This window comes from Lates calcarifer, linkage group LG5 (assembly GCF_001640805.2).
Source record: "Lates calcarifer isolate ASB-BC8 linkage group LG5, TLL_Latcal_v3, whole genome shotgun sequence".
Lineage (NCBI taxonomy): Eukaryota > Metazoa > Chordata > Actinopteri > Centropomidae > Lates > Lates calcarifer.
In genome coordinates this window covers 9,547,502-9,568,763 of record NC_066837.1, presented here as the reverse complement: position 1 = coordinate 9,568,763, position 21,262 = coordinate 9,547,502, and the positions used below count along the sequence as shown (strand labels likewise).

At 42.4% G+C, this 21,262-nt stretch overlaps 1 protein-coding gene across 2 annotated transcripts in view; it reads right to left on the bottom strand.

Moving 5' to 3' along the window:
* The window catches only part of sdk1b (sidekick cell adhesion molecule 1b), a 218,953-nt gene that overhangs the window by 137,465 nt on the left and 60,226 nt on the right, over positions 1 to 21,262 (bottom strand). For both annotated transcript variants that reach the window (XM_018684437.2, XM_018684438.2), the window contains exon 2: positions 1,293 to 1,449. In XM_018684437.2, the coding sequence (XP_018539953.1) occupies positions 1,293 to 1,449 (157 nt within the window). The remainder of the gene's footprint in view (positions 1 to 1,292; positions 1,450 to 21,262) is intronic.

Below are 21,262 nucleotides of genomic sequence, written 5' to 3'. Positions count from 1 at the left end.
GTATCACGTACAACAAAGAAATGCATTAAATCCTCACAGTTAAGAGGATATACAGCAAATATTTGGCATTTTTGCTTTAAAAAAGACACATGATTATTATATAATCAAAATAGTGGCAGATTAAATTTCAGCCAATCAACTAATCAATAAGTCAACTGACTGCTACATCATTTTCACTTATTCATCTGAATTTTTCACTGTCCAGTACATTGAACATAAGAGGTAAATAAAAATAAAACAAATCAGATTCTAATAGAAGTTGTGAAAAGGGACAAATGGTATGAGTCTGTGTAAAACAGAATCATTTAGTATAATATAATAAGTGTAAATGTAATGGGCTGCATTTTATCCAGATTTCTTTCCAATATGTCTCACATTCACCCATTCACACACATTCACACACCGGTGGCAGCAAGCTGCTATGCAAGACACTAGCCAAACAATTAGGACCAACTGGGGTTTAACGTCTTGCTCAAGGACACTTCAACAAAGACAGGAGGAGCTGGGGGCTGAACCACCAACCCTGCAATTAGCCGCCAACATGTTCTACTTACTTACTCTGCTTACAATCAACTAACAGCTTAAAACATGTAAACAATGTGAAGGTGGTACGGATATAACACATAAATCAGGTCTACATTTCCAGATGGTCACACACATACACACGCACCCTGCCAATTCAGCATAGCCCTGGCCACACCAAACTAAAGTAGCCAGAACGCTGAGAGCAGTCCAGAGCGACACAACGCCTCCTGGCTTGAACAACGCCTGCCTACAAAATGCTGGCTCAACCTCTCCCTCCCCCAGCGTGCATGCGTCCCCAAGATTCCCTCCATTTCTGAATGATGTGAAAAACAATTTTGTTTCACAGCTGCAGTTTTGCCGAGAGGGATTGCTTAGCTCTTACCAACTAGCACACACAGGGACAGACTGAGAGGGGCTGAGGAAGAGAGGCAGCAGAGAGGTACATAGAGAGGGAAGCAGAAGAAGAAGCTCAGACATATTGATTGGTTCTCCTCGTCTTTCCCCAGACCATATACATATTTATGGTGCAAATGTAATTATTAATCTCACTTTGGTTGTGCTGTCTAAATGTTCTGACCTTCTCTAAACACATTCCATCACTAATGGCCCAAGCTCTTATGCGGCAGCTGTTTTTCCATGACTCAACACATAAGACAAGTCTTAAAGAGAAGGATGTCAGATAGACAGACAGACAGACGTAGAGAAAAGAGAGGAATCCAGGACACAAAAAAATCAGACACATAACCAGCCAGTCGGTGCTAGCAGACCTGTACTGTGGCGTCCAGTCGGTGATGTTGCTGCTGTTGAGAGTCCAGCGGTACTGCAGAGGCCAGCTGCCTCCAGCCAGGCAGGTCAGCACCAGCCTGTTTCCCTCCAACATCACCTGCTGCCCCTGTCCACCCCCTCGCAGGTAGGGAGCCACCTCTGACAGATAAACACACACAGAGAAAGGAAAATATGATATTTTTGTTATACTGGAAAAAGTCTACATTAGTCAAATTTCAGCTGCATTCACCCCCCATGCAAAATAAAAAAAGAAAAAAGAAAGAAACATTCTATTCTTTCCACAAAGACTGATTAAAAAAATACACTGACATGCCAATGTGTCTTGATTTTATTGTGTCATTTAGCAAACGTCAAGGCAGATATGAAATATGGCATTAAATATATGGCACTAAAGCAACAATAGAAAGAAATGCTATGTACTGTGTATACTGTATAAGTACTTCTTCCATGCTCGTGCGGCCAAAAAACTCCTTTTCACCTTTATCTCAGTAGTTGAGAGTACCAGAGATGAGATGCGAGTGCAAGAGTGTGGACCAAAATCTGATGAGACACATCTGTAGGATTTACCAGGACTCTCCAATCCATTAGTGAGGTCAATTAAAAGACTCCTCAGCTACTCCTCTTACAGACTGCAGTCATAAAGACACATAAATACAAGTTTCTCCTTCTTTTCCTCCTGTTCTAAGAACTCATTCTTACATTGATTTGATATTAAACAGCAGTAAACATTCATAACTGCTTTAATTACAACTGACTGTCTTAGGCTGACTGTCCTAGGTATGCTCTATTTGATGGTGAACAATGTTATAAATTATACTGACATAACTTTTAAATCACACCTGGCAATGAAGGTGTACCCTCAGGAGCAACACATGTATGGCATAATGCATGTCAAAACACCCACGCCTATTGTTTTCTACCAGCAGCATGTGCACACCGTCGTGCATCACCGCTTCAACGCATCCTATTTCCCAGCGTTGATGTGCATCAGCAGTCCAGAAAAACAGCAATTCTATCCCATTTACTCCCTGGAACAAGACGCTGTAACTCGACTGCTTCTTCTGTCTGTGCCCATAGCATCTGCTGTGTGTTGCTGTTGCTCACTTTAAGTGCAGCAAATGCCAGTGTCTTTTATTGCACTTTAATGCATAAAAAGGTCAAACACTAGTTCACAGTCACTTTTAATCCAGATGTTTTGAAATGGGTTTGGACGTCCTGTTGCTCAGATGTGACGAAGAATCGATCAGTCAAAAAGCTACACATGCAACAAAGAAGAAGCTGTTCTCTAAAGCTTGACACGCAACCTTTTCCACCTCATATGTTAATTTCCTCTATAAGGACACTGAGTATTATTACTTATAGTACATTTATTGTATTGCTACAATGTAGGACTCGCTCCTCAAGTATTCAAACACAGAGGTTGCACAATATTGTTTTGTATCGTGACTCACAGTGGCTAAGCTGAATGCTATGACAAGACTATAGAAATAACTTGCTCTGCCTCACAAGGTGCATTTGCTGAATGACTCAGCTGCAGCTGCTGTCTAAACAATGGCATCCAGTCTTTAACTCTTGGCTCAGGTGTTCAGACCTGGCTCCCAACATCACAACACAGAGGCATCAGGGTAAAGAGTCTGTCCACAGCAACTAGCTGCAGGACAGTCAACATGTGTTGGGGCCTGGATCCACTAAACAAAAATCAGCATCTGGGTATTGGGGGGGGGTACAGACAATGAGATTTATTCAACCCATCAACCATTTACACGCACACATACACACACAAACTGGGCTAGAGGGGGCAGGCTTATCTGCTTGCTACAGTATGTATGGACAGGTCCATAACTCTAAAGCAGAGTTTTACATCCTCTCTTTTCTCTCTCCTCCTCTCCTCTTCTCTGCTCCTGTCAACTCTATCTTCTCTTCTCCCTGCCTGTTTCAACTTTCTCAGTTATGTCTTTCCCACTGCCCTCTCACTTTGTCTCCATTCTCTCCGTTTTCCTCCTTATTCCTTACACCCAGTGGGTGTCTCAGGGCCACCTTTTTCTCTGCTTCTCTTTCTCTACTTTCCACTGTTTCACCCATTACCCCTCCTCTCTCTCTCTTTTTAGATTGATAGCTGCCTGCTCCTTGCACAAGAGGGAAGTGTTCCATCTACGACAGATTTATATGCAAGTCTGTGTGTGTGTGTGTGTGTGTGTGAGAAACAGTGTGTGAGTGTGCATGTGAGCATAAGGATTTATTTGGAATATTCCGTTTCTACAGACGATGGCTGGCAATGCAGACTCCAATGTCATACTGCTGACCAGCACTATAACTCACCTCCGCCTGTTTGTGTGTGTGTGTGTGTGTGTGTGTGTGTGTGTGTGTGTGTGAGAGAGAGAGTGCAGCAGAGACCCAGCCTCAACAGCTAACCACATATAACCCTCAATTAGAAATGCTGGTGCACGTACTTAGTGTACAAACAGAAAGACATAGACGTTTTGTATCCGCTGTCATCTCCATTTCAATCATCTACCACTTTCTTCATACTTCACCCCGTGTACAGCTGCATGTTTTGCCCCCCCCCCCCCCCCGACTCCACTCATCATGGCCCTTTAAGCCCTTCCTTCTACTTTAAAGAGAGTCCATTAGGAGCTACAGATAGAGACAGAGAACACCACATCTGAGAGGAACAAGGTCAGCTAACAGCATGTTTCTCTCACTGATGTCGTCTGTCTCTCTTTCTTTCCTCTTCGCTGCCTGTCTCTCCATCACTCAGTGTCAACATGTCACTCTCTCTCCTCCCTCGCCTCCCACAGTCTTCCCTTTTTCCTAACCTGTCTCCATCCACCTGCCTGTCTATCCAGACCACCCCTCCCTCCCTCTCTCTCTTTGTTCTTCCCTCCTCCTCTTTGTTGCCCCTCGGTCCATCTCCGTCAAAGTGTGTGGCAGCTCAAGGTCTCCTCTTTTTCGTCTCTTTGGGAGAAATGTTGCCTAACAGAGAGATTGGCCTCCAAAATGTGACGGGAGAGTCAAGAGGCAGATGTGCATGCGCAATGCACAGATATATACACGTATTATATATATTATATATATATTATATATATATATATATATATATAATGTGCATGTGTGTCTCTGCTCTCAGGCTGGTCTTATGAAGCTGCTTAGGCAGATTCTGGGGAGGAATTCAATTTGCCGGGGAGATGAGCGCTTGTGATAGAGGAGAGAGGGAGGAGAGGAGGATGAAAGGACAGGAGGAGAAGAGGAGCGAGGGTCACTGCTCCGGGGCTGATAGTCCGCCATGATCCCACCCTCTCCTTTCCTCTTCTCTTCTCTTTGTCTCTCTCTGCACTTTCACAGTGAGTGGAAATTAGGCCGTAAATGACCTGTCCTTTACAAATGGGTCCGTAAAGATCATTATTCTTACATCGTGCTGCATTAAACATCCTGAGATTAATCCTACGTTCTACTGCAACAGCTGTGGTGAAATGTGAAATTTTCCCTGGCTCAACGTGAGGTCATGGGGCAACAGCTTGGGTAAAGGTATTGATTTTTGAAATTTGAAATTTGCCCAGTTTGGCTTAGGTGGTACAATTTGCATTCAGATATATATAGGATATATATAGGAACCCCTGTGGTGTAAATGCATTTCAGAGCACTGAGAAAGAGCGCAGGAATGAAACTAAGTTGAGCTCTAACTCTAGCAGTGTGTGCTTAATTAGTGGATATGACTGTGCGTGTACAGTTTGTGTGTGTGTGTGTGTGTGTGTGTGTGTGTTAGGTCAGAATTAGGGTCACTCACTCCAGAAAAATCACTTTATCTTCATAGAGCTGAACCCCAACTGTGAAACAGGGCTGGCAGAACTGGCTATAGTCTATGAATACTGATTTACTGATAGCCTGTCTTTGTGTCGCTCTCTCTCACGTACACACACACACATTCACCCTTCACACTCCCTTTTTGACGCATGGGGTTGAGGAGGGAGAAAATAACTAAATCAGTCTCTTTTATTACAAGTAATTTTTCTATGAATAAGCGAGTAAAAGTTGCACAGCTAAGCATTTTTTTTACAGCGGTAACAGCAGTCTATTTGATTATGGGGTGCAAATGAGTCCTATTCCTTTTTAATCTAATAAGTCTGCCTGCGCTTGTTTCAACAGGCATTTAAAAACACTTAATTGGACTGACAATGTGTGAGGCGAAAGGAAGAAATATGAGTTGAGTTTCTGGCGTGTTGCTACCAGTCAGTGGGAGAAAAAAAAAAAAGCTAATTAATGGAACAATATAAAGTGGATGGGGCTGAGAAATGAGGGTTTATTTTCCAGTTGAAGAGTTTAGACATGTCAGGTGAAAAAAAAACTAATATTTTTAAAAAATTGTCACTAATAGTGTTGACAAAAACTTGCTATATAAATCCAGGAAAAAGCAGGATTACTGTAACCTAAAAAAAACTAGACATCCTACACATAATGACCACAGATAACTGCTGGATAACAACCTGGATAACAACTAGAATCTGATTAGTGTCACCTCATTGGGCAACTTCAAAATCCCATGGGAATGTGCCCCTATCAAAACAGAATCTGACAGCCATCAATACCAGATTGTCTCACTGATTTATGCTGCAGTTTGCACAGGAAAGACTACGAAACTGGGCAGAATGCAATATTTTTGATGTACTGGTGGACTGGGAGACATATGGCACCAAGAACTATAAACTCTGCAGAGAGAGCTGGAGGTGACTGAACTTCACAAGAGTGAGGTGAATTTCAGGTGAGCTGTGGCCCTGACCTGAAAGCTGATGAAGTGGCATGTTGCACTGTTTTTCCTCTTAAAATGATCTTCACATTTTCTTTCAGGCACTAAAAGTTAAGAGAGGATTCTTTCAAAAGTAATGCCATGGATAATTTTTATTCATCAATTAACTTCACACAAAGTGAAGTAAACAGAAAAATCCTAAGTCGAATCAGTATTTGGTGTGACCTTCCCTTTGTCTTTAAGACAGCACCGGTTCTCCTCGTACTCATGCAGAGTTTTTCAAGGGACTTGGGAGGTAGGTTGTTCAAAGCATCTTGGAGAACTTGTGGATTTAGGTTGTCAGTGTCTTCTGTCTCTTCATGTTAATCCCAGATGTTGAAACCAGAGCTTTGTTCTCCTTGTCTCTGAAGACAGTCTTTAATGACTCTGGTTGTATGCTGTATGCTGCAGAATGATTCTGGGACCTATCAGACATCTCTCTTGTGGTATAACGTGATGAATAAGTATCTAAACATCCACAGCACTAACTTCAGATTTAGTTCAGGCAGACCATGAAGTCAAGCTCAGCCCACAAATCCAGTACATCAGCTGATAGCAGCAGCATCTCAGCGGCAGTCCACATCAGCTGATGGCTCAGCTGATTCCCTTCTATGTGTCCATTGGCATATCTAAATAGGGCGTCCTATTTAGGCTGCTCTCGCCTGCCTTCCCTTCCTGCTTCCTCTGCAAGCCCACCTCCACCTCAACACCTCCTTTTCATTCAGTATCTGACTTAATCAATGTCATGTCTGTAGTCACTGATGCCTGCTCTGTTCTGTACCCTTGGGAGGTTGTGTTGCTGCTGCTCTCACTGCGTGGAGGAGCAGGGAGGTCCCAGGACAGAGCCATTCCTCCAAAATATTGTTACTGGAAATAAAACTGTCTTTTTGTGAACTGTCTTGTTCTGTTTCTGCAGACACTGTTTCTATGCTTAGTCACACTTCAGGGGTAGTAACAATAGAGATACTGAAAAAAATGATGTAATTTTGAAAGACACTCACAGTTGAAGTGCTCAAACCTACTTCAGCTCAACTTTGAAATGTACAAACAGATGAGAAATTGAAGGAGAGACATAAACATAAAGTGTCTGCTGGAGGTATGGAGCATCATTTTCCCAAAAGATATTCCCCCATTTTGTGTTTTGATGATGGTGGTAGAGAGCGCTATTTAACACTCCTGGAACAAAATCTGTCATAGGTGTTCAGTAGGGTTGACATCTGGTGACTGCAAAGGCCATATCAAGGTCTGCCATGGTCAATCCCAGTGAGTGTCCATATACACACAACTGGAACCCAGCTCCTTCTCTCTCTTTTTCATACACACACACACTCATGTCCATTAAAGAAAACTAACTGAGGGAATCTACTGACCAAGGAGGATGATGGTAAAAGCAAAAAACACCTGCTGCCTTTGATGCTGATGATGAAATAAAAGTGGCTCTGATGCTAATCCACTAGGCCTCAACTCACCCACTGATCCCAATACACCTCATCTGATCTGTAAGATACAAAGTCTTAACAGCACCAGACTACAAGCATTGCTCCTGGACAGAAAACAGCAGTAAAAACCAGCACAAGAGAACAGAATGTATCCCCTGCTTCATGTTTTTAGATGGAGCAGAATGGCGGGTGGGGCAGACAGGATGTGAGCATAGAACTTTGATCAGGAGTTTAACTCATGGCTTTTCAAGTTGGCAGCTGCTTTAATTGACTACCGAATGTCAGACTGCCAACAGGAACAAAGCGTCTCTCACTGAACACCAGATAACACCCCCCGACACACACACACACACTCCATAACCTCTCTTCCTGCTCAGACAGCCAATCACAGCTCCCTGTCTCGGAGCACCTTCTGTGCCTGCTCCAATCATGGTTTCCACAAGCTTTGACTGACAGCTGTCTGTGAGGAGCTGACAGATGAATGATTGATTCTGACGTGCTGATTGGCAGACGCCAGACCAGGAGACATGTTGCCAACACCGTCACAAACACACATGTGAACACGTGCACACAAACACGTTTGATGATTACATGCAAGCTGAGGCGAACAGTCTAGGCTTGAATACAGACTTCAAAGTCAACATGTTTGACTCTACTTGCAAGTGTGCTTCTTTATGTCAGAGACAGCGATAGTGTAATGCACTGAGAGTTATAGTAAGTTCTTAAACAACCTTTACACCAAAAGGTTGTCAAGGAGAAACTTGTCTGGAAAACAGCTTTTTTCACTCTGGGTTCACATTCTGCTGTGCTCCACACAGGTACAGTAGCAGGTGAAAGGAAACAAATGTGCAGAATTAATACTTAATTATATTGACTTTGGCCATTCGCCAATTTGGCCTGTGCTCATTTAGTGACTGGCCAGAGTGTAATTCTCTTAACCTAAGCAAGACTGGGATGTTAACCAAAACTGTGATTGAGCAGTTGTTTTAAAATGTCAGTTTATTGCTTTTGTTGGCATTTAATAATGCCAGTGTAACTGTGTGTGTGTATAGTATATCTGCATGTGTGTACTGGACTTATCATTGAAATGTCAAGTTTGAATATGTTGTGCTTTAAAGAACAATACTTTTATGTGAAAAAAACCTGCTTTGGAACAGGAGGAGAGCATATTATGTCATTACAAGCTTTAGTGTTTGTTTGTGGTGTGTGTGTGTGGACTCTTAACCTTGCATGTCTTATGGAGTTACGTTGTAAATGCATGGGGTTATGGGAGTGCAGGTCCATGGATGGGGGGGTGTAAAGGGGGTAATAAATGGGGCAGAGGAGGAGTGGGAGATAGAGAGGTGATATGGGTGGTGGTGGTGGTGGTGAAGGGAGATCCGAGGGAGGGTGGGCAAGGGTGGGTGGGTAATCAGGTGGAAGAGCCTGTGATCAGTGACATTTAAGAGGTGGGCCACACTGCAGGGCACATCTGCTAGGACAAACACACACTGAAACATGTGCATACAAACAACTGTCAGCTCCTATCTCCTGATGAGCGGACAGGCGGACAGGAGGAGAGAGGAGGTGAATGGGAGAGTAGGGAGGGAGTGAAATAAATATCTCCCGCTGAGACAGCGGCCTCCTTACTCTCTCTGAGGAAAGTTGTGTGCACAAGCAGCTGTGAAAACAGCTCCATACTTTTGAATGACACACGCAAACACATACAGACAATAATTATTCCTCTGTTTTACTGTCAGTGTTTTCTTTTTAATCCCTCAGACTTTCCCCCTCCCCCTCCCCTCCCAACCTTCTCCTGAGCATTTTACATCCCCCTCATTAAAACCAAGAGTTTTTCTGCAGGTAGAAAGCAAACTTGTATTTACACACACATATTATCAATCCAATCAGTCAGGGCTGCATTCACAGACAGATCGGAAAAAGGACAACAGAGGAGGATGGTGTGGAGATGGCGTGCGTGCCACTTGTACCACCCTGTAGTGGTGAATGGGGGCAATACCAGTTTGCTCCTGAACCTGTCGGACACGATCACCAACACCACCCTCACATCATAGCCACTGGGCTTTACACACACACATACACTTGACCCAGATCCACACTGATACTGAGAGATTTCAAAAACACGGCTGATTCATGTGATAGTCTGACAACATGACTCCAGGCTCTGTCTCTCTCAACACACCCATCACACACATATACAAGGGGCAATTGATAAGTTAGTGGCCTCAGGTGGAAGGAGGTGAGTTAAACAGCTCTAGTTACATGAACGTGAAGTTCAACTCTTTGAGTGATTATGCAGAAAGTTTGATGTTAGTAACTTGTGTGATACTCCTGTCAGTAGGTGATTGAAAACTGAAAGTCAGCAGTGTCTGTGAAAATGGTCCATATAGCAGCAATGACATCATCCTCGCTGTCAGAATGGCGACCACTGAGCTCCCCTCTCATCTTGGAGAAGAGCAGCAGTGTGAGGGCGTCAAATCAGGTGAAAAGGGCGAACAGGTTTGGTGGATGACTCCACAAAGGCCAATGTTGTCCATTTTCCCAGACAGTGCTGACTTGCAATTTTCAACTACCTGAAACAGAAATACCACAAAAGTTATCAACTTCAATCTTCCTGCGTTTTTCACTCAGAGTTGATCTGCACGTGCATGCAACGAGAGATGTGTAACTTATCTCTTAGGCCAGAAACACAAACATACATGGGACCCTGTATATAGAGAATGAGAGCCAAACTGAGAGTATGGACCTCAGTATGCATACTTCAAAGGAAGTATCACTTAATCTCCTTCCTTCTATTTCTCTGTTAGCTTCTCACTTCTCCTGTCTGGCTCTCACATTTCCATATCTCTTCTCACCTCCCAGTCTTGGACTTGAGATCATAAGTGAGCCTCTTTTTCTCTCCCTCCTCTGTTTTGTCTCATTTTTGTCTTTTCCCAAAGCTCAGGTGCTCTCTTTTGTGTGTACGTGCGGCGCGTGTGCCTCGAACACACACCTCCACACACCTGCCTGTGCAAGCCATCATCCCTCCTCTGACAGCTGCCACTGTCCTGACCTTGGCCATTGTGGGCTACGCGGTTTTGAAGTGATTGACGAATCGTATCCTTTCATTCATTATTGAAGGCGGAGATCAAAACCGCGGCACCGGGGATATCACCGTGACAGCCCGGCAGACCAGACAGAGGTAAAGAGGGGAGGGAGCAGGAGGAGGACATGGGGGAGGGGGGGTCATCTGAGCAAAGAAGTGGAGGTGAGAAGTGAGGGTGAGGGAGGGGAAATGCACAGGGGGCAGGAGAGTTGGGAGGACGGAAGGGGGAGCATCCTAAACAGCAGCATCGCTTTTTTGATTCACTCTGCACTCTCTCTCCTTTTCTTTTTTATTCAAGCCTTATCTCAGAGACTCTGAGGCTTCATCTCTGTCCAGCTCTCTCCTCACAAAAAGCTCCAAAGATCTAAAAATAATATTAAAGAAAAACGGGCAAGAGCACAAAGTGAGTAAAGATTTCTCCACTCACTAATCAGGTCATAGTCGCAGTATTAATTAAAATGATCATTTGACTTTTATTATACTAATGAACTTAAAATCTATGCCTTATTTAAAACCTCTGTGAGACATTCACACCAAGTGTCACATGAGAGTCACTGAGGTCACATGTGAGCGGTTAAGTTCACGTCACATGGGGAAGAGACATCATATTCAGAGGGTGTTTCAACGCTGGGCCGTTTTGAACAGGTGGCCTAAATATTTTAGGCTACCAGCTACTTACGATGCCATCCTGGCAACCAGGAGGGTTCGCACCTCTTCCTGATTTAACTTGTGCGACTGTTACGACTCACATGACTCACACCTGATCTGCAGAGGTTTAAATGTGAGAGACAAGTTTAAAATACCAGTATGAATGAGATCATTCTGGGTGCGCATGACTAATGGTTCATTTTGAGCTTTTTTCCAACACTCCAATACAGAGAGCAAAACAACCAAACAAAGCGTACCTTCACAAGCGAAAAGGCAGCCGTCATTCCACAAAGAAAATATATCTGAAGACTGTGAATTCGTGCCTTCAGGGAAACACTGATGTCAGTGCCGGTGATGAGTAATTTATGCTCTGCTGCATTTATATTGGTGCCAGAGAAAAATTCAGGCAAGAACCAGAAGCAAGTCTCCAGTGTCCATCCATAGCCACACACTCTGAACTTTGTCCCACAGTCTTCACAGTTTCATCTCCCTTTCAAGCCTTTTATCAAATCTGCCTTCATCAGTCTCCACCATCCGAGGCCTATGTTCACCGCTGCCCTCTTTTCATCTCTACCCTGTAGCATTGATTTCGAGCCGGACTGATGCATAGCTCTCTATTCAAAAGGAGAGCATGTTGTGTCCTCTGGCAATGCCATTTCCCTGTTACCTGTGTGGGCGGGAAAAAAAACCCCAAAACATAATAGCTTTAAGTTTCACTTCCCCTGGACCTGCCGCTCTCTCACTGACTCATTCACTGTCTTTGTCCCTCTGCCCTTTTCTTCACACATTTTAACTAATTTGTTGTTGTCGGGTAGGTGGGAGGCGTTTCAGTGTGTGTTCACTTGTGTGTGTGTGTGTGTGTCATGTTTATGCCTGACTGTGGATGAGTCCATATGCTCTGTGAATGCAAGTACGTGCAAATGTGGATGTTTACTTCCTCTACTTCCTCCTTTCCACAGTGGCAACATCTGCCACCAACTGCAACACACACCATGTCTTTCCTCATTTCCCTTGTTCAACTCCCCTTACACCCTCCCTCTCTCCCTCCTTCCCTCATCAGACAAGGGCAGCTCAGTGACACACCATTTGAAGGGCAGACTCCGTCTCGGTAAACGTTCCCTCTTACAGACTCAAATTAATTCAATAACACTGACAAATGTCCTTGCCAAGATACAATATGACTTTCTTTCCCTGACTGTTTACTTACTTCCACGTTTATACACCTATGCGAGAGCTTACGCGCAAAATACAGACACACATAGAAGGTCAGACACATACTTATCTCAGCGCAGATGTTTCCAGTAATAGCAAACAAGTCAACTGATAATGACTAAGAAAGAGCAGCCAGAGAAGTGTTTGAGGCATATGTGTCCTCATTGTTTGCCGAATAATTCATTGTTTCGCTTTTCAATTTCTCAGCATTTCGTTGAGCCGTTGGAATGGGGCGGTATTTTTAGATTTCTTTTTGGGTGAAAATTTAAGAGCGCGCCTGCGAGGGTGGTCTAAAGAGATGGTTGTTCAAAATATCTTTAATCATCTTGCTGTCACAACTGCTCTTTGAGACAAACTTTGAGTTACGCTTGTTTGCAGGTATACTTTTCTCATATTCACCAAAAAGTCATTAATAGCAGTAGTCGTCCCAGTTTAATAAGCAGGGTTGCGGGGGAGTCAGTCATTATTTTTCTCTAAGTTTGTTCCCCATCAAGTAAGGATGATGCATGACTGAAGTTTTTTCCTTAACAGCAGGCACACCACATGTTTCCAGCGGCCTTATCATTCTGGTATCCGGAAGAAAACCGCAGGCTATAGAACTAATATTCACTATAAGACACAGACTGAGCCACACAGACCTGCTGGGGGGAGGGAGGGGGGATACAAACCTTTCAGGGCTAACTGAACAGATTCTTGGCCTGGGCTCAAGAGGAAAACAAAAACAACATTTCAAAAGTGTCCACACTCTGACAGACAAGAAAACGGTCATCAGCACGTAATGCAGAGAGACAGGACAACTCATTGAAACTCTGCATAACCTGAGTTACTGTCAGGGTAGATACAGAAATACACTGTGAGTCTGTGTCTTGTGTGGGTGTGTGTGCGTGTATAGGAGTTAGTGAATCACTGGACTAAAATAAGCCAAGTCAAATATGATTACAGAATTGGTTGTTTTTTGTATTTGTCTTGTTAAACTGTTCTTTGGTTTTTTAGACCATGGATAATGATTCTATGCTTTTGAAAATGATGTCAAAAATACAAATATTGATGTTTCTTTGCTAAAAAGAAACAACAATCTTTTTTTATCTTATTTATGTATTTTGCCTTTATGCATTTTGCCTTTTTCAAGGGAGACCCAGTCAAGATAGAGCACATCAAAACAAACAAGGAACATTTAAGGAGAGTACATTAAAAACAAATAAGAGCAGATACATGAGACAAAACCCAGCATCTGAATAGAAATAGGAAAGAATAGAGAGAGAATTGTTTAGGGTATAGGTTATGATATGAGTTATTCCACAAGTGTAAAGCATCTTTTTAAGCAGCATTAGAAATTTTAAGATGCTTGGAGATAGTGGCAGTACATCTACACACACGCATACAAGGGTCTCAAATAAACACATTCTCAGAAACACAGGAGGACAGGGTCACACAGTTAAATGGCCATGACAGGGAGCTCTAGTTAGGAGCAGAGAACTTCGGAGGAGAAAAAAAGAGATTTCAAAAAAGCCCAATTACAAAGGCTTTTTCCGTGGAGAGAAGCAGACTTCGTACTCCGACTCTCTCAAACACACGAGTTACGGTTGAGGGACAAGACGAGGGTGAAAGAGAGAGATGTTGGAAAAACTTCAAAGCTAGTCAGGAATTCAAAGTTCAGAGTTTCATCTCCCGAGTCTTCTTGCCATTTGTAAGTCAATGTGGTGAGATGTGTGTGCATGTGCGACTGTGTACACATATTTATGCCTGTGTGTGTGTGTGTGTGTGTGTGTGCGCAGAGCAAAGCAGTGTAGTAGATCATGCAGGTATCTGGCAGTCCATATACAAGTTTGTGGATTTAAAACATATTATAGAAAAATATAGAGAGCAGTTGCTGGTATTCTTCGTCCTTTGTAGTCCAGTTCAGTTATACTGCAGATTAAAAGGACAAGTGATTTCAGGTGAGTACATACGCTGCCTCTCACCTCTCTCACTCTCTTTCCCTCTCACTTCACTGAACACCCTCTCACTTCTCTTCGATTCCTCCTCCTCCTCCTGTTTCCAGCTCTAACCCTCCCTCCTTCTCTTTGGCTCTGCACCTGAGCGTTCTGTCCCTGTCGTCTCCATCTCACCCTCTGCCTCTCCTTTGTCTTATTCCCTTTGGTCCTGTGCTGTCATTTAGCTTTTGCGGCCGATGATGAAGCGTTCCATCACCCCCGCCCTCCAACATGTAGTCAGCACTTTTATTCACTCACTCCTTCATTTCAATCCCTCCATCTTTCTTGATTTCTTCCCTTTTATTATTTATATCTGCCTTTATGGATATGATGACAGAGGGTGAGCACAGAGAAAAGCTGTACGCACAGCACAGGTGCAAAAACATCAACAAGTGCACACTGTCTTGATGGCTTCTTGGTAGCAAATGTTTAACACATCCTCAGACACAGCTAATCTATCTTCTGTTTCAGCTGCACAAAACAAATTGGTGCAGGTCAGGACCTGCTTTTCCTATAAAGATAAACAAGCACTCTATCTCCCTCTTCCTCTCCATCTCTCTCCTGGTGACAACACACGCCTGTATTAAACGTGACACTCTCGTTAATCCGCATTCAGGCAGCCACTGCTTCTCCTGAAACACACCAATCCAGGTATACAGACCTTAGCCAGGAGAGCTCATGAATAGCTAATGGGAAAGACACAGCAACGCCCTGGTTCACAGAAAATGGCCTTTACACCATCAGCTCCACTACTGCCTGCCAGTAGGGAAGGAGGGACGGGGAGGGAGAGATTGATCGAACATAAAGGGTGAGAGAGTAAAGCGATATGTGTCCGGGTGAGAGAGTAATTGAGTGTGTGTGTGTGTGTTGTGTATATGAAAGAGAGTGTGAGGGAAAGAAGAGAAATGGAAGATATTATATGAAGTTATTGGAAAGCGAAAGAAAAAGTAATTTCACACACAGCCCATCTGCCAGTCTGACTGAAAGGCTTATCGGCACGCATGATAAACAAACTTGATAAACGAACGCATACAACAGTAGTCTCTTCTCTTTCACAGACACACAAGTGCGTCGCATGTGTCCTGTGGTTTGTGTGTAACGATAACTGTTTTTGGCAAACATCTCCTGGCTTGGAGAAGAAGGAAGGGAGGGACCTAAGCTATTGTGGCCTGTAATAAAGAGAGAACCAAGCTGTGCCGAAACTGGAAGGTGTTTATCATAATCTAGCCTGTCTTCACCTTCACCTGTCATTCTTTCTCTGAACATCACCCATTCCCTCCAGCGCTCCAGCATACTCTTCAAGAGGATTTATGATGAGACTAAAAAATGTCCAGAACATTTTAATGTTTTGGTCTTTGGCATACTGACACCTCCGGCTCTGGCACAGGCTGACAAGCCATGTATAGCTGGTAAAAAAGAGTGTTTCTCCTGTGTCAATGAGTGTTTACTGAAAAAAAAAAGTCTCTCCACAAGCGACTATAGCTTTGACAGCCAAAAGTCAGATCTATAAAGACAACAACAACAAACTCCAAGCTGTACAACTGAGAGTGACATTCATTTTGTTGAATAGTGACACTGACAAATCAACTGACTTAAAGGGAAATTATAATTTTAAAAAACAGCTGTAATATTTTAAATAAATCAGTATCAGAAGGGTTACAGGACTGAGACAGGGATAAACAGTGGATGTTTATTCAGAAGAGCTGGCAAAGTAAACAGGCACAACGACAGCACAAATACAACTGCTATTGTTGCTAGGGGCCTCTTTGCATACAAACTCCAAATATCACTTTGATAAAGTCTAGGTCTAATTAATCAAGCTAATCAGCAGGGGGGGCCTGGCAGCTAGTCCTCCCTGCTCTGCAGTCTCTCTCCCTGGCTGGGGCTCTGCAGCAGCCTCCTCACCGTGGAGAGCAGAACAACTATTGGCTCAGGAGGTTTTTCTTGCATATTAAAACTGCTCAACAGCACCTAAAGCAAAATGTGAACGCTGCAAAGACTAGGGAAAATAATTTCCCCCCTTTCCTACAATTTGAGTTAAATACTTTAAACTTCACAAAACCCCTCAAAATATTGTAAGACTGGCCTTGTAGAAAAAAAATGCTATTTGTCCAAGAGCACATAATTAAAAAAAAAAAAAAAACATTTCCCACTAATGTACTGGATGAATGATATAACTATATTATGAAATGTTTTTCCATCAGTGTATTTTTAAGTTCCATTTTGAAGTATCACATTAGGAAAGGATGATGAAAACTGAGGAGGGCTTTGCCTTTTGTCAAAAAAAAATAATGCATTTAATGGAAAACGAAACCAACTTTTTCAACTAAGTTCTGACATAGCAAACATTTCACTCACAGGACTCATCGGCTGTTTCTGCTTCTAGAGAAGAAGAGGCTGAAGCCCTCTCTCAATTTTTCTGTCATAGATGGCCAAGGTCACTGATTTTGTTTCCTCTTCTCCAACTTTTGTTCTAGTTTGCGACCTCTATTTCTTCTACTGCTACTGCGCGGCCACAGCCTACACCACCACTTTCTGACAACACTATGTTTTATTTGCTCCAAACCAGTTGATGGAAATGTGCCTAATTCACTTTTTTCCATATTTTTTTCCATGATAATTAAATGAAACATTGTTTCATTATATACCAGGTGTGATCATCCAAGAAAGCTTTAAAAGTATCCTCCAGCAAAAAAAAAACACGAGTCTTGGAAACAAGTGATGGCATGAAATTAGCAACTTACTGTGTGCTGCTGATTTATGTGTCAAAATGACAACACTTTAGTGATATGTACAGCACAATACACAAGAATCCTCTGTATGTTTCTAACTTGCTTTTAGAGGCTGTCTTGCAAGAATTATAATGTATTATTAAAACCACTTTTAATCCAAGACACTTCATGCAGAAAATATACAACAATGTATTATTTTAACAGCTCATGTTTTCATGGTGCAAATTAATGATTTATGCAGCATGGTAAGTTGTCGTGTCTATGCTAAGTAATGTGAAATGCATGCCACTCCATTTTAAAGAGAATACTGAAAGCTGTGTAGCGTCATGTCAGGGGTAAATTGTTGTTTTAACGTGCCAATCTTAATCTAAAATAAAACCTTAAAAATCACAAGTCTTGAGTGTTTTCTTCAGGTAAGATGATGAATCCAAAAATACAAGGGATAAACTCAGAAGGATGTTGGACAAACTAGAGTCAAACATCATCATCATACATCAAACTGTGAAACCTGCTGGTATGACACAATCTTAATTAAAAGGTGTATGATCTTATATTGTCATTTTATGAACTACAATTCAAGTTTGTGGTGGACAGTGGAGTTTCACTTTTGATCTATATAATATGTTTTGGCTGGAGGGTGTAAAAGTGAGGAAGCAGATACTTCACATAAGTAAAAGGAACATATCCTGATAACCCTACATTGTGTCCTGCATTTTATAATGAAGCCATAATTTATGAACTGCTTATGGCTATCTTTCCTTCACAGAGGTCAAACAGGCCCAGAGTTTTATGCACAAAGTACACTATTTGTGATGAGATGAAAAACAGACATACATGGCCGAGACATGCAAAAAAGAAAAAAGAAAAAAGATTTGATATGAAATAACAGAGCAGAGGGAGTCGTACCACCTCTGCACTGCTAAAACTTTTAGCAAACCGTCATCTCTCTCGGGATATTTTCAGCAGACGGTGGCATATACAGCAGGAATGTCGCAATCACTCCAGCGCTTGTGTGGGTGCTAAAGGCATAGCTATGGTGACAGGGACAACATTTTCATTTCGCACAAGGAGCAGACAAATTCAGCACCTCCCAAAATGATTTCTTTTCTTTAGCAAGATTCAGAAAATGTCACCTGAATAACATTCTCATAGAGAGGGCTGCAAGAGGATATGTCACAGAGATACAAAGGTTTCTGGCTGTTTTTTTTTTGTTTTTTTTGTTTGAAGGTAGTACATTTAAAGGTGTGTAATGCTACAACCGTCCAGTGCAATTAATAGAACAGAAATATATGCAGCAACCTGAGACACTGGGTCCACTGCCCAATTAGCAACACAACTATTGCCTGCAGCTTGCTTGTTTACTGAACTCACATTTAGACCCCATTTACACTTCATATTAACATGCAAAGGGCATGGCAAAAAAAATATTTAAGGTGTAAATGCAGACCGCATTACTATCAGGTTACTATAAGAGCAGCCAGACCACATCTGCAGCTATCTCACACTGTGGGCATAATGTATCTCAACCTGGTGCAGAGCCCAAACAGCAGCATTGCTTCTTGGAACACATCATGTTTGTTTACAAGTCCGCCAGCTCCACCTACCTACAGAGTCAAGATCACTTAAGTGTTCACACTGCAAGTACAGATTTTTTCAATTAGTTATAAATCTGCTGATTATTTTCTTCTTTTATCTTATATTTCCAATTCCAATATATCCATTTTTTTTACATTTTTGCTTGTAAATTATTACTGCCACTTACTTCCTGAATATCAATTAATTAATCAGCTAACCATGTAATCTCTGGAGAATGCTTATTAATGGCAGTCTTCATTAACTAAATAACATATCCAGCCACAATATTGTACAACGTAATATTAGGTTAGAAAATTAAGTCTTTGACATAAACACATTAAGTTGAACTGAAAGAAAACTGTCTTCATTACAGCATATACTATCTTCTGACAGTTGCTAACCACAAACTCAATATCGACTCATTAAACATGTAACAGCTGCTGTTGTTTTACCTGTTTTTGTGACACTACTGCTCTGCATACTGTACGTTCAAGAAAGTATGGCTGTAACAGTCCAACAGTATTGACATATCTTCAAGATTTCACTTAGAGGACTCACCCTAGTGTGGACATATCGAAAGAAGTTGATAAAAACGTGTAATTAAATTCTTCAGTCTGACAAACCATTATAACAACAGTAATGGAGAAAAATGAGAGGAACTCATGCAGCTGTAGGTAGCACTAGTGTGGCCACCACATTCATAAGAAGGCCAACACTGCCTCTGACCCACACACGGCAGCTCCCTGAGCAGCAATATCCAATGGCCGCCCCTCGGGACAGCACGGCAGAGACAGGTAATAAGCTGCAATCTCACTGTGAATGCTGGAGTGCAGGCAAGACAGAGACAGATGGTACAGTAGAAATACATCTCACAAACACACTTAACCACTCATGAAAACACACACACAAACACTCACTCACTGGCACACACGCACTTAGGTGTAAAAGCTGTACGGTGAGGATGTATTGTTGAGTACAGACTAATTGGAACATTCATTATTGTTACACTGAATTACAGCATTGTCCCTGATTCCATTGATCCCTGAAATGTGTTCGAGCATGAGAACACACCTGTGTGTGTGTGTGTGTGTATGTGTATGTGTATGTATTTTCAGGCACATCTTTATAGCCAAACCTCAATCACTAAACAGATACTTCTCAGTGCTTTGATCTGACTTTTGTCTTTGACCTTTTAGACTGCTTTCCATCAGGTCCTCACAGTCCTGACTGCCTGACAGACGCAAGGACTGATCAGTGGCTTTCTCAACACACATATGTACACACACACACACACACGCATGCACACACATAGTGACAGGTCCTGTCTCCAGATGACAGGGTTTTATATCAGCAAAGACATCAAGCCGCCCACAACCACCCTCCCTCCCCCCTGACCCTACGACCATGCCATGATGAGAGATGGGACAATCTGCTCTGTGACAGCTCCACTCAAACAATGACACTCTCACACACAAACACACACACACACCACAGGCAGACACACTCATTGAACACAAAATGATAGAGGGTAAGGCTCCTGTCAATGTATGCCTGCATCATGTGCATGTGTGTGTGTGGACATCATAAGAAAACATGCTTGCACTGTGTGTGTGTGTCAACCTCTTAAGTGAAGGCTTTGTAAAACTCTTGTTCATCATAACTGTGATGTTCTAGCCCGAGGGCTTAGCGGCATAAAGCAATTTCCCTCTCGTTACACCAGGCGTATATTAACCTCCAGAAACCGTCAAACACACAAACACTGACTCAGATATACACACACACACACACCGCTCTCTTGCCATTTATCTGTCGTGTCAAGTATAGCGGGAACTATTCTCTTGAGTAGGTTATTTATAATGCAGCTGTGTACTTCCTTATCGGCTTGCTAGTCAGCTGGGTAAGATCTGCCTCTCGCTGTAGGCTTTGTGAAGGCTGTTTCTGAACAGTTAGAGAATGCAAAGTTAGACAGACTCCAGAGGAAGTAGAGGCAGCGTTAAAACACCTGTTCATCTTCCTGATAAATAGGTTTAAAATATCCCAAAAAATACTCGAAGAAAGAGCAACTCACAGCAGTGGAGTGATTACTATCACCAGACAATGTTGTTGTACTGAAGGAATTAATGCTGCAAAGCTGTAAATTATCCCAAATTTAACAAGACAACAGGTACAGGTGGGGAAACTGTTGAGTTTGCAATAACAGCAAACACAATCAACAGCAAATTAAAATGGGAACATACCTGAAAACAGAGAGACAAACTTCTAAAATATCACCATATATAAAGCTGTCATTAAAATGTGTTTTGGGTGATTAGATCACTGTCAGATAATGCTTGGCCACATGAAAGTACCGATGTAAATGCACTCAAGACTTCTGATTCTGATTCTGAAGACACACTGGGGAGCAGAAATACAAAACTGCATGAGCAGCTAGCAGCCATCAGCCAGTAAACACATAAGACAGCCTGCTCCTCAGTCCTCAACTAGGATGTTATTCAAGACACCCATGG